We start from the raw sequence: 17,564 nt of genomic DNA on the forward strand, positions 1-17,564 counted from the left end.
AGGCCTGTCTGTATCTTTCCAACTCCATCAGTTCCCTTCTAGCAGCCATTTCACCTAGGCACTGTTGCACTGACTTGGGAACATCATGTTCCTCCAATTTATACTGGCTTCAAACACGTAACTTGTTACATGTCACGATGCACCTTGCCCATGAGGGTGACCATTGACTTCTTTCCAAGCAGTGTATAAACAGATAGAGGAAACAACCATATGCCCTTCCCTCTCTTCCCCTTTAGCCAATTTCTTTATGGAACATTTTGAAAAATATGCCATTTATATACAATTCCCAAACTCAATGATCAGTTCTTTAATGGATGCATTAAAGAACCATATCTCAGAACTCGCCACATGGCTCAGACACATTAGATTCCTTCCTCCTTCACCTCAATAGCCAAAATCATAGAATCCAGTTCACCATAGAAAAAGAAAATGATAATGGCATGCTTTTTCTAGATATTCTAATATCAGGTTTTTGCAGTGGCACCCTTTCTATTCTCAGTTTATAGAAAACCCATCCACTCAGGTAGATACATAAACTTTTCTAGCACCCCCCCCCTTCTCAACAGTATGGTATAAACTAAACCATTCTCAAAAGAGTCTCCAACTTCTGTTCCAGCCAAGCTTCTTTGTCATCTGAACTCTCCTTTATTCTCTAGAACTTCCTAGCCAATGGTTACCATGCTAAAAAGATTAACAAATTGATTTTCTCCTTTCTCTTCACATCCTTCTCATCAAGCAGACTATAGTAATGCTACTACTTACTTATCCACTTTGTGCCTCATGGCTCATAAGGCTGAAATCCATTTCTTTATAATACTTTTGTCTTAAGCCATCAGTTTTGCTTTTCCCCAGGTTTTCCTGCTAGCCATTCTCCTTTAAATTTCCGTCATTCTCTGCCAAGTTAATTTAGGTATTTCTGTTTTCTTTCTAGGATCCATATCAAGGCCATGCTAAGAATCTCCCTGCTGTCCATTCTCAGTGTGTGTTCAAACAATTTCCATCTGCATTATTTCTTCAATGATTCTTTTTCGGACAATCAGCTTATACACTGGTATCCAAAACCTAAGGACAAACTATAAATTATATTACAGAGCCAGGTGGAGTATGAGGAGAGTAATAATGTTATAAGAAGGACAATACACTGGTTTTTCTGTATACAAATGGTAGGAGCATAAGAATTGAAGTGAATGAGATAATGGCCTTGATTGACTAAGGCTCTCCAAAGGAATGATCCATATGGATTTCTTGAGGGACAGTTGTCTTAGGAAGCATGTGGTTAATGGAACATGAGGATTAACAGTTTTGGATTTGGGCATAGCATCAGAGGATCTGATTTTGACTGAGATGACGTTCTTTCCTGCTGTTAGTGAGAGTGACTTTGTTGTCCTGATTGGAGGATGAATACAGTATTAAAGGTATTAAATTTAATACCTCTACTAGATGTAGAGGTATTAAAATGGAAAGAATTCGTGTGGAATTATTAGAAAGGTTCAGCAGTACAGTGAGTGAAAGAATTTGAAGAGGAGTCAATCTTTGTCAATGATATTGTCACAGGACTACATGTCCCTGTAGTCCTGTGATGTGAAGCTTGGGAAAGTTATTAGTAATGCTGCTGATGCTTTGGTTCTTCAAGAGGAATTGAATAGGCTGGAATGGTGGTTAAACAAATGCAGATGTCATTTTAATCTAACTAAATGTAAGGTTTTAAAATCTGGGATCTGTCGATTTAATTCTTCATACTCACTTAGTGGAATTATACTGTAAGAAGTCTATACTATACTGTAAGATTAGCAAAACAAGTGTTCTCTGCCAGGTTTGCAGCAAAACGACCCAGAGGAAGACCAAGATATAGGTGGATTGATACGGTACAAAGTGCCTTAGACGATAGAAATATAAGATCTGATAATGTTGGAGTGATGACAAGTAACAGGCTGATTTGGAGGAAAATTGTAGATAGGAAATTAATAATGATGTAATTTTTTTTTTTCATGTAGTACTATCATATCCTGTACACCCCTTGAGGGTACATGGCAGGAATTTGATGATGATGATACTGTAAGAAGTGGCGGAAGCAAGGGATCTTGGGGTGATTGTGGATAGAGATTTGAAGTTCTGAAAACATACTGCAAAGGTTGTGAAGACATCTCAGAGAATTGCAGCAGTTTTGAGGAGAACATTGACCACCAGAGTGCTCATCTCATTGTATAAATCAGACTACATCTGGATATCTGTGCTCATATTGAGACATTTTAGCTGTTGAAGACTTTTTTTGTCCTGTCACCACTGAGGAAGGAAATTTTTTATATTGTAGAATGAGGGAAAGGAGCAAGAATACAGCCATTCCTGAAAGGTGGTGAGTAAAATAGTAAGAAGTAAGTTTTTTGCATGGAGATTGATAGAAGCATGGAATGCATTACCTGAGAGGGTGATGAATGTGCAGACTATGGATGAGTGGTATGATAGACTTTATGTTGACCTCCCATGATGAATCTTGTGACTCCATGAAGGTCTGGAAGATAATAATAATGATAATTAACCATTGCTTGCATTCTACCTTGTAATTAGCTATCGGTACCACTGATGATGGCTTGAAATATTTATTGTGAAATATATGGCTTTAATTAAAATGTATTACTTATTCCTTGTGTTTTATGTGTTAATTAAAGGAAACCTCTCATTATACAAGTATATTTTAAAGAACAGTGGAATATAAACTGTAAATTTGTATAAGTTGATGACTGATGTACTAGTATGTGAACATGGTGTATGGGAGATGTGAATCTGCTAGATTTAAGGTTACCAGTGGTGTAGTCTATGGATTTGTTCTTGGACTGACAAGAGATATTCAGTTGTTTGCTGGTGATATAAAGACAGGCAAATTAATCAGAGATGCTACAGTCAGATATACAACACCTGCGGAATGATTTGAATAAAGTGAAACTGTGGGCAAATGATAATGACTATCAATTCTATGTTGGTAAGTGTAAAGTCATGTACTTTGGTATGATGAAATATCAAATGGCATATAATATTGGTAAGATTATTCTACAACAAAATGATTGGATTAGAGATCTTGGAGTTATGGTGGATAGAAATTTGAATGTCAGAGGTCACATAGCAAAAATTGCAAATACAACTCAGAGGAGAACTATAATATTGAAACAGTTATTGACATGTAAGAATAGTGATATTCTTACATGTCAACATAATCTGAAGTCATTTTGCCTCATTACAATGCTTTGCTATGACTGCACTTGGACTACTGCATGCAGCCAAGATTGTAAGAATTTATTTCAGAGGACAAAACTGTTAACACTTCAAAAAGTGTTGCAGCATCTCTGATAAGGTGGCCAGTAAAAAATTTCTTTAGAAATGATGTAATAGGGATTTTATACACTACATGAATACTGCTTTGCAACAGTTTTGGAGTTTCAAAACATAAGTTTGCACTATTCTCTTTGCTTGGCACACAAGATGAGAAGTGGAGGTAATACGAAAGTACCTTATTTGTTTTGTAAATTGCGCAAAGAGATGGGAACTATTTTGAAGTGAAAAGAATTGAATGACTATATTAATTACTAAATTATAAGTATCATTAAAAATATTTTGGAAACTTGAATAAGGCAATAAATTTATATATTGAAAGATACAGAATATTTTAGTAGATTGAAACATAGTTCAACACTTAACAAAACATTTAAGTATATTAAAATAAGGTGTTTTATATATTTTTTCTAACATAGGTGTTAGAAAGTTTCAAAATTATGGATTATAGTTTATTATTGGGGATTCATAATCTTGATCATGCAGTGAAGGAAAAGCTGGTAATTATTTTTTATTTATCTTGGACTTTTTAAGATAATTTAGAATATGCATTATATATTGTTACGTCGTTGTTTTCTTAAATATTTTACCTCTATTGTTCTCCTTGTGCCTACTGAGATCTGGCTTCTAAACTGATTTTCTGAGGCCATTTCTCTTTTCGAGCTCTGACGAAATTTATTTGTTTATGCTGCGCCAGTCAGAACTCTAGGATAGAAACTCTTATCTGAAGAAACTTTCCCAGAATTCAAGTAATACCTTATATAGATTAAGTAGTTAGGTAGATTGAGTTCTCAGTATATAGTCATGGCCTTAACAATCTTAAATTTCCTCCTTTTTCCTCTAAACATAGGTTCGATATTTTCGTGAGTGGTAAAATTCAATCTCTTACTCAGACAAACTCCAGGTGTACATGGGAAAACACAATTATTATTTATCTAAGAACATTACAATTTAAACAAACATATAATCAAGCAAATCAAGGTTAATACTAAAATACAAGTAAAGCAGGGTAATAATAATCAAACAGACAGGCTATTCAAATACAAGAGATCTGGGGTTGATGATTGATAGAAACCTGAAGTTTAGGGGACATATTGCAAAGGTGGTGAAGGTAACACAGAGGATTGCTGCTATTATGAGAAGGACACTGACCTGCAGAGATAAGAGGGTTATCATTCCATTGTATAAGTCTCTGATCAGACCACACTTGGACTATTGTTCTCAGATTTGGTCCCCAGGATTTGAAGGGGATAAATTAACTGTGGAAAGGATACAAAGACGGATGACAAAGATGGTTTCAGGACTGTACAAGGATAGTTATGAGGATCGGCTGAGAGAATGTGGACTGCAGAGTTTGTTGGATAGAAGAAGGAGAGGAGAGGTGATATGATTGAGACTTTTAAACTGTTGAGAGGTGGTTACAGGGTTGACACTGGGGAGTTCTTTCACTTGGTTGATCAGCGGGAAGGAGTGATGACAAGAGGCCATCCCTGGAAGTTACGAAAGGAAGCTGTGAGCAAGAGGGTGAGGAGTGGTTTCTTTGTGTGGAGGGTGGTTGAGCCGTGGAATGCATTGCCTGATGGAGTGGTGGGAGCGAGAACGGTCAGTGAGTTTAAAGAGTGGTATGATAGACTTTGTGTTTCTCAGGGGGGACCTCCCCTCAGTGAGTCTTGACAGACTTTATGTCTTAGGAAGGACCTCCCTCGATGAGTCTTTTGACTCCTTGGAGGCCTGAATAATAATAATAATAATATATCACAAACATGAATGTCGGTATAGATTACTGCTACTAACAACCCATACGCATTAAACTTGGTCTAGACAACTTATAAACTTAGACTACCAGTCAAATTCGATTAACATAACACAGGAAACTGTCTCAAAAATCTCTCTCTCTCTCTCCTTTTCTAAACTCTGTCCATTTACATCTTTGACACCAATAGATAACACAAAAGGGAAGATTTGTACATTACCACCTTGTTAGATGATTTCTTGATCCTTCCATCTGTTCTTTGTTATAGATTGTTGCTCTGTACGATGGATTGCCGCCACGTGGGAGTCATGTGCTCGTCTAGAATTAGCCACTTGTTTCTTCTGGGCTTACGAACTTTTTGCGTCAGCGCTTCTAACACGATTTACCTTCAAAGGAATCCTTTGCTGCTTTCTCATCAGGTAGATCCACACCGATGGTCTAAAACTCAAACACTGCCATCATCTCGTGCTATATTTTCTTTGATTCGCATCACTCAGCAATAGGAAACATGCTGCCACTTTGCTGTCTTCACACATCTTGTCGAGTATCAGGCATGCTGATCTGCGCGGGAACTTTGAGCAGGAGACCCACGGGGAGGACACACGCGACCAGGGATCACCACAGAAACCAGGAGAAAACCATAAAAGAAAGCAAAAGGAATATCTTTCTCAACGATGTGAATCCGTTTTAAACCCCATTATAGCGCCCTCTTTCCGCACTCCAAACTTGTCTACGCCGCTCTCCCATTTGCTGTCACCTTCTTGCTGTATGCGCATCGCTTTTTTCAGGGAACACGAATTTCTTGCGCCTTCCACGTATGGTCTAAAACTCACATCGCTCGTTAGATCATCATTGGTGGCCAAACTGCAACCTTTGAACTTTCTCGTTCACATGGTGATATACAACTTTATTCATGGCATATTTTAACATTGATGTTTTTGACAAATTAAGATTCCATCTGTTTTAGACAATAACCTTAAACATAGTACAATTTAATATTTATTTCCTCCTTCTATTTCATTTTAATTTAAGATTCAACCTCTTCTTTTATATTTTAATTCCTTTGTAAGCAAAGTTAATATCTACATCTTCACATATTATGTCTGTTTTGTCAAGAGTACAAGTGTGCTTTTGCTTGATATTGTTCTCTTCTTAAATCTTGAATGGAGCGGTTCTATTCTTGATAGAGCTATCATTCAAGATCTAACAATATATATATATATATATATATATATTCTATTATACATTATTCATACTACATATTAGTTTCATACTTTACTATTGAATGGATTTGTGAATAATGAAAAATAAATAAAAACACACAAAAAAAATCTAAAATTAAAAAAAAACAACTAATAGATAGCCCTTAGTATAATAACGTGTTATAGGTATGCAACTTTTCATGGGTGGGTAGTTCTATGAGATATTAAAAAAAAAAAAAAAAAAAAAAAGTAAACAAATTCTTACATAATGCTTTACAGATGCTGAGAGGAGATCTCCACATAGCTTTTAAAAGAATGCGGAGAACCAACCAGGGCTTCTGACCTAATGTCCACTCCTCACCTCCTCGTGTTGCACTCTGTTGGGTATCTACTTGGATACTGAACGAACGAGGATGGGCTGGCAATTTGGGATTTAGCCAACCAAATTCAATTCTTATTGGCTTAAAGCAGTATACAAAATGATGGTACAGCATAACAAAATTTCATGCCAGCTGGGGCATCATCGGGTTACACAAGTCCCCCACCCCCACCCCGTTGTTTTCGGCAGGGAACCAGAGTGAACAGTGAAAAGTCAGCTACTGGAACAAATCTGAAAACAAACCCCAACTCAACATCACCAGAGTTAAAGATCGGTACTATCAACATAAGAAGCCTGAATGGCAAAGAAATGGAGATAGCTGAGGAATTAGATAAGTACCAAATCGACATAATAGGCATGACTGAAACAAAAAAGACAAAAACTGGTAAGATCTTTGAGCAATAAATACAAAATGCTATATTCAGGCAATAACAATCAAGAAAAAGAAGGAGTATTCAACACATAATACGAGGCTAATCTTCTTGAATGGCAGGCAGTCTCAAGTAGAGTGATGTGGGCAGATATGAGAATGGGGAATTGGACAATGAGACTTATTTGTGCCTATGGTCCCACAGAAGGTTCTACTAAGGTAGAATTGCAGGAATTTTTTAATGCTTTAGAAAAAAAAGCAACTGACACAATGAAAAAGGAAAAGTTGGTCCTTGTTGGGGATCTAATTAGCAGAGTAGGAAATGATTGTAAGACATACAAAAATATTTTGGGAAAATTTGGAGACAAGAGCAAAACTAATAATAATGGCAAATACCTGTTGGATTTCTGCTCAGGACATGGACTGGTTATTACTAACATCATGTTCCAACATAAAAATGTGCACAAATTCACATGGAGAGAAGAGGCAAGGAATAAGAAAAATCTCATTGACTATCAACAATAACATAGTTGATATTATTGTCTTATTATCTTAGACATGTTTTCTCTCTGGTGCAGGACACCAGAGTGTACAGAGGATTTGAAATTTCAAGTGATCACTATTTAGTCTTGAGCAGGTTAAACTGAATTTCATATTGAAAAGAATAACATGTAAGAAAGTTTTAAAGTGAATAAAAGTTGAACAGCTCTCAGACATGAACTGTAGACTAAAATACACAAACACGATTGAAGAAAAAATGAAAGAGTTTGAGAATAGGAACCAAACCTTGGAGATGCAGTGGCAAGCCTTGAAGAAAACCCTGATTGATAAAGCCAGAGAGGCATGAGGTGAGGTTGTCTGCAAGGATATAAAAATCAGAACTTCATGGTGGGCACAGAAAGTTAATAGACAACAGAATCAACAAAGCTGGTATGGTAGTAAGTCAGTTGAATAAATTCATATGGAATAAGAGAGAAATTAATCGGAACACTAAATTAGCTGTATACAAGACAGTGTTCAAACCAATTTTAACTTATGATCTGAGAGCTGGGTCAGAAGTAAAATACTTGACCAAAGACTAGAGACTGCAGATATGAGAGTCCTGAGAAAGATTAGAGGCGTGAACAGATGGCAATATCATATTAAAAACGAGGATATTAGGAAAGAACTTGACATTGTCAGCATCCAGGAATGTGTTAGCAGAGCTAATCTTATGTGGTATGGTCACTTAAACAGAATGGGTTAGGAAAGATTAGCAAAATAGTGTTCTTTACCAGGATGGCAGGAAAACGACCCAGAGGAAGACCAAGATATGGATGGATTGATACAGTACAAAGTGCCTTAGACGATAGAAATATAAGATCTGATAATGTTGGAGTCTTGACAAGTAACAGACCGATTTGGAGGAAAATTGTAGATAGGAAGTTAGTAATGATGTAAATTTTTCATGTAGTACTATCATATCCTGTACACTCCTTGAGGGTACATGTCAGGAATTTGATGATGATGCTTTACAGATGTCCCCTATTTTATAAATTTGTGGGAACATCAAAACACAGTGTGCATGTTGTATAAACATATGTATTATTATTATTATTGTTATTATCTAAGACCTCCAGGCAGTCAAGGACTCATTGAGAGAGGCTATAAATCACTCAAACCAACTGTCATACCTTCCCTTAAATTCATGCACACTAGATACACTCACTACCCCTAAAGTCAGATTATTCCACTCACTCACTGCTCTGTGAGAGAAAAACCTAACTCTTAGCCCTTCTTGACTGTGAACAAACTTAACTTCAATGGATGCCTCTGTGTTCTCTCTCCAACTTCCATATAACAAAAAATTTCATCAGAGCTATCCTGTAATATCAATTCAAAAGTTTGTACACTTCTATCATATCACCCGTTCTGTTTACTGTTAACCAATATGTAATCCACATGATTGCATATTGGTTAATCATAATCTAAATCCCATAATCTGGATAAAATCTTTGTAACTCTTCTTTGCACCCTTTCCACAGCTTCTTTACTTTCTTGGAATCTTGGAGACAAAATCTGCATGCAATAATCCAGGTGTGGTCTTATCAAAGCCTTATAAAGAGGGAAAATGACTCTCTTATCCTTAGATGTGAAAGTTTGCTTCATCTCAATTATCCTCTGAGTTGTATTTGCAGCTTTTGTTATGTGATCTTTAAACTTCAAATTCCTATCCACCAAGATTCCTTACCTCCTCAGTTTCTTGTAGTTTAACTCCGCTAATGTAATATACTGCTGGAAATCTAATCACACCAAAATGCATAAATTTGCACTTACTAACATTAAACTGACAGCCATTTTACCAAATTTATAGCCTATTCAAATCATTTAGTAAGTGTTGGATATCAGTAGCATCCCTGATTGTCCTGCCTATGCATCATAGCCAAACAATTACACATCTGATGTTAGACCCTGCCTGATGTCATTAATGTATAGAGTGAACAATAATGGCCCAAGGACTGAAACCTGAGGTACACCACTGGTCACTTTAAATCTGGCAGATTCACACCCTCCGTGTACCACTTTTTGATATCTGTCTGTCGTCCATCCCCTGATACAAGTCAAGAGTTTATATTGCAATCCCATATTCTCCACTTTATGCAACAACCTTTTGTGTGGTATCCTATCAAATGCCTTAGAAAAATCCAACATTATCATTGTGTATCTATTCCCTTTATCCAACTTTGCTGTAACATTGTTATAAAATATTAGCAAATTGCTAAAACATGAACTTCCTTTAGTAAACCCATGCTGCTGCTTGCAGAGTATAACGTGTTTGTCTACCCATTTCTGTATGAGAGTTTTACCAACTTCTCTATAATCTTTACTACCACACCAGAGATGCTGATAGGTCGGTAGTTAGACACTTCAGTTTTTGCCACCCTTGTACAATGGAACTGTCATACATTCCTTCCATTCCTGTGGTATCATTCCTGAGCTGAGACTCAAGTTATACAAACATGTGAAAGGCATAGCAATTTGGCTGAACATTCCTTTAGCAAATGGGCTGATATTCCTTCTGTCCCTATAGACAAATTCTTATTCAGGTTATGAAACAGCTCTTCAACTTCATTTTCATGAACCTCTTACTCTTCATCCAATGCAGCAGTAGCACTGTGCACCATGTTACATACACCTCAAAGTAAGCACTCATTAACTGAACAATCTCATTAGCTTCCAACACTCGAGTATCATCTGCATTCAATAAAGAAGTTATTCTTCTTCATTCATTCATTCTTTTGCTTGCTGCATTACAATAAAATTCTTTGGGATTGCCTTTTACTTGCATGGCCAATTTCTCTTCATACTCCCATTTAGCTTTTTGCTCAATACTCATTACTTTTCTGGCCTGTGCTTTATGTATTTCATAACTCCTCTCACTCTTATTTTCATTATGTTCTTTCTACATCATCTTCTTGCGGATTTCTTGCTTAATAAGGTTGCAAATCCATTTCACTCTCAACTTATTTATTCTTCAAACACTAGGAATACATTCAGATACCGCCTCATTTAAGCACTTTGTCAAAGATTCCCATGCATTACTGACATTTTTCCCATTCAATAACTGATACCGTTGGACAAAAGATAGTATTCTCCTTAGTTGATCATAATTTCCAGCTTTGTAATTCAGCATTAGTACAATTAGATGCTTCCCAAGAAAGCACAGCATGATCACTGTCACCAACTGTTGGTAAAATAGCCATGTTCTTGACAGATACCTCTTGTGATGCTGTGAGCAAATTCTTGAATGAGTATCTTTGAATGTATATCCATTTTTGAATGGGTTTTGTGTTGGACATTTAGAAAATCTTGTTTGCTGACAAAGCACAGAATCGAGATGAAGTTAGAGTGTAGCTAAGAGTCAAAGAGAGATTGTGATAGAACAGAAGGAAGATGGATACAAGGTTGAAGATGTGATTATGGCAGGACAAGGTGAAGGTATGCATAAAGACAGAGATGAGAGGGATGTGAATGGAAATGACAGTCAGATTCAGGGAAATGGGAGCAGTCAGATTAAAGTGACAGGAAAGTATAATATAGTGATTGTGTTAGAGGAATGGCTTCAAAAAGAATTTGGTTGCTATGCTTCCACACTAATGTAACAGGTCTTGGAACTTAGGGAACTGAGTTTTTTTGCAGTGATTAAGTCAGTATTCTCAATACTGACTCAATCACTGGGGGGGGGGGGGGTATCCAGGTGTAATTGAAACTTAGTTGTGTGAGGATGATGTGCTGTCAGGAACAGAAATGAAAGGATGTAGAAATTTGCAGAAGGAGAGGAAGGTGAAAAGGGAGGAGGAGGCTGGGGAAATATTGTTAATAATAACAAGGGAATTGTATGTACAAAGATGGAAAGTTGAAAATAGTAGATATGAAGATTTTGAATGTGTGTGACATGAAGTTGAAATTTTTAGAGTAGTATGTCTAATTGGATGTAGTTCTAGGCCAGATAATTTAGAGAGCACTGATTGTTTAAATCATTAGGCATATTGGTTGAGCATGTAAAAAGAAGGTAATCCTAATGCAAGATTTTAATTATAAAAAATGTGGATTGAAAAGTATAGTGTATGGGAATGAGGAAAGTAAATTTGTTGAATATCTGAGGATTAACTCTTAAAGAGTATGTACCAGAAGTAACTCGAGGTTCTGGAGTATTAGATTTTGTGATCCTTAAAGCATATGGTTGTTATAAGATATCAATACTGCTGCTGGTTGGTGAGAGTGATCATAAGATACTGATTTGGGAAGTGATGAACAAGAAAGAGTGACTGTCAAAAAGGAATATACACAGTCTTGAAATAAATTCTGTTACAAAACTTCTGCACATCCCTTGCGCTATGCACAGAATTGCATGAGTCCTGTTCCATTAGTGGTGCTTTGTACAGGCAACATTTGCATGTTTATCAGTAGAGAGAGAGAGAGTCGTCTAGCTATACAGATTAACATGCATTGGGGATATTGGTGCTATTACAGCTCTACTGTAACAGCACCAATCACCAGTAGCACTTTGCAAGGTTGGAATGAAGCCACCTGTTTTCAATATGCTAAAAACACTTGGGATCAGTAGGATGTTTGTGTATTGGACTATTAATTGTTATAATGAAACAGAACTGCCATAGAACAGGTCAACCATGCTGCATTAGGAAGCAACAGTTTGTGAGGGCTGTGAATGCACTCCTCCATAATCCTGTGAGAATGCAGAAAGTGATGTGGCAACAGAGAACGATGTCACCTGTACTAACTGATGAAATGATAGCCTGTTGTTGTTCTTCTGGACACTTCCTAACACCACAACTTATGTGACAGAGATTGGTAAAATCCAAGGTACTTCTCCAGCAGTACGTAAACAACAGTTACAGATATATCCTCTTCACAGATGAGAAGATTTTCACAATTGAAGAATTATAGAAAGTTTTTTACCTTGGGTATAATATATGTTAAAGATGCCAAGCTATTTTAAACCTAGTTTTACTCCATTTCCCAAGTAAGCAAACAGACAAATAAGTCAAGTTTGCGCCTGCATGTATTGCAAGTCTAGGTGACCCACAAAGTAGTACAAGTCTAGGCAACTCGTGGTAAAGGTGGAATAAGCTCTGATCACTAACTATTCTTAATATTTACCCTTAATGCAAAGCCCATCTGCTTGAGGAGATGTATGATGCTATGCATTAAAGGCAAGGGGCCACTACCCAGACTGGTTTCGACCTTTATTGAGGTCTCATCAGTGGGAGCCAGGCTTAGAAATACCAAGGTTAAGTAATACAGAGCTTATAAGTATTTTACCAAAACAAGTTACCATAAAGTGCTTTGACCTTATTAAATAAAAATCTCAGGATGAGAGATAGATGTAGAAAGTTTTTTACCTTGGCTATAATATATGTTAAAGATGCCAAGCTATTTTAAACCTGATTTTACTCCATTTCCCAAGTAAGCAAACAGACAGATAAGTCAAGTTTGTGCCTAGACTTGCAATACATGCAGGCACAAACTTGACTTATTTGTCTGTTTGCTTACTTGGGGAAATGGAGTAAAACCAGGTTTAAAATAGCTTGGCATCTTGAACAATTGAAGAGTTGTTTAACCACCAAAAACAATCAGGTATATGCTGTGATGGTCACACAGCATGTGCCATAGTACCCAGGATTCAGAGAGATTATCATCCCCCCCATATCACTGATGGTTTGGTGGGGATGACATATTGGGGGGGGGATATCCAGATTACATTTCTGCTTGAAAGGAGTCAAAACTTCTGCCAAAGTGTATCAAGACACCATGCTGGAACCTGTGGTATGGTCCCTGAAAAACACCTTGTTTCATAGTAGGCAGTGAGCCTTCCAACAGGACTCAGCCTCTGCACAGAAGGCGAGGACGACACAACAGTGGTTGGAGGCGAATGTGCATGACATATCACCATCTGATTGGTTGTCTGGAAGTCCCAATCTGCATTTGTCATATTGTTGTCGGAGCTGCAAGAAACGACACCCCTAGCATCGGCATCCTGAAGGTTGATTTGGAGCGAGCAGTGGCAGCATTACCATTGGATGTTGTATGTGCCACCATCGATATGTGGCCTCACAGACTTCGGGTGTGTGAAGACAAAAGTTAAATATTTCAAACATTGAGTGCTGCTTATATGCATGTTACACCCATGTTCATAGAAACTGCATCACCTTACATAAATATAGTTTTTAGTAGCTAAATAGTCATTTTCATTGGTTTATCATTAGATATTTTGTTGTATTGCATCATCTATCATTCCCATGGGCTTCTGCATAATGTAATAGTTGCTGCTATTTTGTCAGTATTTTTTTATGCTATAAATAGACAGCAAGATCTAGTTTTTGCATATTCGTGCTGAAATTGCTGTGGCCAGTTTCGTGTAGTTAATACCTTGCATATCTACGGTGTCATGCACATCCATCAGGCTTTGAATAGAGATGGCTCTTCCTCTCGTGAAATAGCTAAATGGTGTCCTGTAGTTAATCCACTCTGTTTACAACTGCTGTCGAAAGTGGAGGAAACCGGATCTGCTGAAAGGAAGAAGGGGACAGGAAGAAATTCACTGTCTACACCATGCCAAGATTGAGTTCTAAAGCGGATCTTCCTCAAAAATCACCTTGCGTCATTCGGAGAACTGAAACGGGACTGGGAAGAACAAAGGAGTTGGCATGCTCTGTAGCTGTCAGGAGAAGACTCATTTGACTGGGACTGATAGCCAGACACCTTGAAAAGAAGCTCTTGTTAACCAAAAAAATGAGATTGGCTGAATTAAATTGGTGAGTTGATCATTCCAAATGGACCTCTGATCAGTGGAAAAAAGTAATTTTTTCTAAGAAGAAAAACTTTAACCTGCAGGGTGCCAATGGCAGACAAACAGTTCGAAGATGATCAGGGGAAAAATTCAACCCTGACTGTCTGGTGTCAACAGTCAAATTCTCAGCCACTCAGATGATCTGGGCTGCATTTTATATCATGGTATTGGTTGCTTGCATTTCACAGAAGATTCAGTGAATGCACAAGTCTACCAGAAAATTTTAGAAGAATTGCAACCTGCTATCAGAGACCACTTTACCGTAATGATGAACTGCATCCTTCAGGATGAATCTTCCTCTTGTCGTAGGGCAAAAAGTTTAATGCTATTATAATGTACCATACTAATTGTACCATATTACTAAAATGTATGACACAAATTGCATTTAGTACTCTAAAAAGCTTTAGTTTTTGTTTCAGGTTAATAAGTGGCTTAATGAACACTCAATTCAGGGACTACTGTGGCCAGGAAACAGCCTAGATCTCAACCCCATTGAGAATTTGTGATATCAAATTCTCAATGGGGTTGAGATCTAGGAGCTACAAGAAGCCCTTATAAGGGTATGGAACCATGAAATGACAGTTGTATCCATCAGGAAATTAATTTTGTCAATTCCTTGCTGATGCCAAGCTGTAATAAAGGCAAGAGGAAGGACTCACGAAGTACTAAATAGCAAAAAAAGTGAACTTTTAATTTTGAATGTTAGTAAAACTATGTAGTTGAACTAAATTTTGATACCTGTGAAAATATCACAGGTTTTTCCAGTGAAAATATCACAGGTTTTTCCAGTGAAAATATCACTGTTCACTCTATTTTGAAATATTTGCAAATTGTCAAATTTGTTGTCGTTTCCTAATTATGTCACATCTTATACTAAAAAAGAGCCAAACATTAATCAAAAATAAAAATGTTATATTACTTTCTTCATTACTTGCAACAATTATTGTGTTATAATCCCTTTTCAAATAGGCATTCAAATTTAATTACCAAAAAAAAAATAAAATAAAATAAAATGACTACAGCAGGTGATGCGGTTTCTGTGAACACGAGTGTATATATGTGGTTTGTATGCATTGTTTTCAAGTTGTAACAGTATTTATGGCTTGACTAGCTATATGGAATTTTAACGTAGGTGATTATGAGAAGTTCTGTAGTCAACTAGCATCAGTATGTCAGGTTGATGAGCTGTGCAGGAAATATGTTGACAGAGCAAGAGAATTGAGAATGCAATATCTGACAAGTAATGCCCAACTGCATACAGTAAAATCATGCAAACTATGTTGGAAACAAAGTTATGGAGTGGGTGCAAGACAGTCAGTGGTGATCAAATGCATGAAATGTCACATTTGTAGACTGCTCTTTATACAAGTGTGGAAAAGAAAAAGTACAGTATGAGAGAAGATCAGCCAGTCAGACCAAGGATAATTCAAGGAAATACTTTTTGCTGTATGGCAAGCAACATATGGCAAGGTGAACACTGGTGGATAGATATTGTAGCAGAGTGATCAAACAAAGGATGTAGTGTATATCATATTGGTGTAAATGATACTGTGTATCATGTAGAAGGGAGGTAAGTATTGTGAGAATCAGAGGTATATGACGTGTTGATTGGGTTGGAAATTAATAGGACTACAGGAATGAATGATATCACCACTTTTTTCAGGCGTTTTGCAAAAGAATTAGCTATGCCCTTGACCTGGCTAATTAACGAATCTTGCAATGAGTAAAGTTCTTAAGGATTGGAAAGAAGGCAAATGGCATCACTCCATAGGTATGATTCTGGATCAGAGGTTTCCAGTTATAGGCCAGTCCATATATCTGCAGTTGTAAACAAGGTATTGAAGAGATTGGTTAGGAATAGAATACAGGATTGGATTGATGGACATAGGATTCTTTATGATAGTCAAAATGGGTTTGTAAAGGATAGGTCTTGATTTTTTACTTGCATTTTTTTGATAAGGTAACAAGCATGTCAGATAAGGGAGATTCATATACAGTGATATTCCTCGGTTTTCCAAAAGCATTTGATAGATTATGTCATGACAGGTTGGTGTACTAGCTGCATACAATGGAAATGGATAACAGTGTCTCAAATAATGAGGATAACCATTAGTGTGGCCCAGGGTTCTGTTCTTGGGCACCTGCTTTTTAACTTATCTGTTAATGATATTTCATGTGGATTGACTGAGGATCTTCATTTGTTTTGCTGATAATGCAAAGTTGGGAGAGAATTATAAGTAGCACTGCTGATGTTATTTCCCTTCAGGAAGACTTGAATAGACTTCTGACTTTGACAAAGGAGTGGGGTTGCAGTTTTAATATTAATAAGTGCAAGTTGTTGCATTTTGGAGTTCAGAAATATAAGGCTCTGTTCTATATTGATGGTGCTGTACTGCAGGAAGTGGATGAGATTCAAGATCTGAGAGTGATAGTTGATAAGTTGACTGGAGTTTATAGGGCACATTGCAAGTGTAGCAAGGACTACACACTATATTGCTTCTATGATAAGGAGTTTACTAATATGTTGGGAGAAGGAACAGTTCTGCTGATGTACAAGCACTGGTCAGATACTTGGACTATTTGTGTTCAGATTTAATCAACTACTTTTCATTGTGATGTGGAAACATTAGAGAAGTTCCAGAGAGGAGTGAGCAAGGCAACATCCGAACTCTAGAATGTTGGTTATGCTGAGAGGTTAAAGGAATGTAAATTACACTATTAATATTTATAGGTATGCAAATACTGCCTTGTGAATTTTCCTGCATTGTCAACATCTGTTCTGGACATAGGATTCTTTCTGAAACTTTTCTGGACATAGGATTCTTTATGAAGATTTTCTGGACATAGGATTCTTCTCATCTCATCTACCCAATGCACTGATGCTGACTGGCTACAGATCTTCCTATAATCACCTGCTTTATACTTCCACATATATCAATTTTTTGCAGTAACCTTTTCTTGTTTTACCACTTCCCAAACAAGTACCTTGTGATCACTTTCACCAACTGGCCACAGTGTCAACACCTCATTAACAACTGCATCTTGTGAAGTTATCACCAAATCCAAAACATTAAAGCCTCTAGTTGCTTCACTCACATGCTGCTTAAGATATATCTCTCTCAGAAATTCAACAAACTCGTTCTATTTGTTCCTGTACACTATCTCCTCCTTCCATTCCTGTAATT

The 17,564-nt window shown here is 37.0% G+C and overlaps 1 protein-coding gene across 2 annotated transcripts in view; it reads left to right on the top strand.

The window, feature by feature from the left end:
- LOC150101286 (phosphatidylinositol 4-phosphate 5-kinase type-1 alpha-like) overlaps positions 1-17,564 on the top strand; it is a 597,237-nt gene that overhangs the window by 168,359 nt on the left and 411,314 nt on the right. For both annotated transcript variants that reach the window (XM_090401030.1, XM_090401031.1), the window contains exon 9: positions 3,744-3,824. In XM_090401030.1, coding sequence (XP_090257156.1) covers positions 3,744-3,824 — 81 coding nt within the window. The remainder of the gene's footprint in view (positions 1-3,743; positions 3,825-17,564) is intronic.

Source organism: Typopeltis vanoorti, chromosome 11, assembly GCF_054136105.1.
Source record: "Typopeltis vanoorti isolate ZY-2024b chromosome 11, IOZ_Tvanoo_1.0, whole genome shotgun sequence".
In the NCBI taxonomy this organism is placed as follows: Eukaryota; Metazoa; Arthropoda; class Arachnida; order Uropygi; family Thelyphonidae; genus Typopeltis; species Typopeltis vanoorti.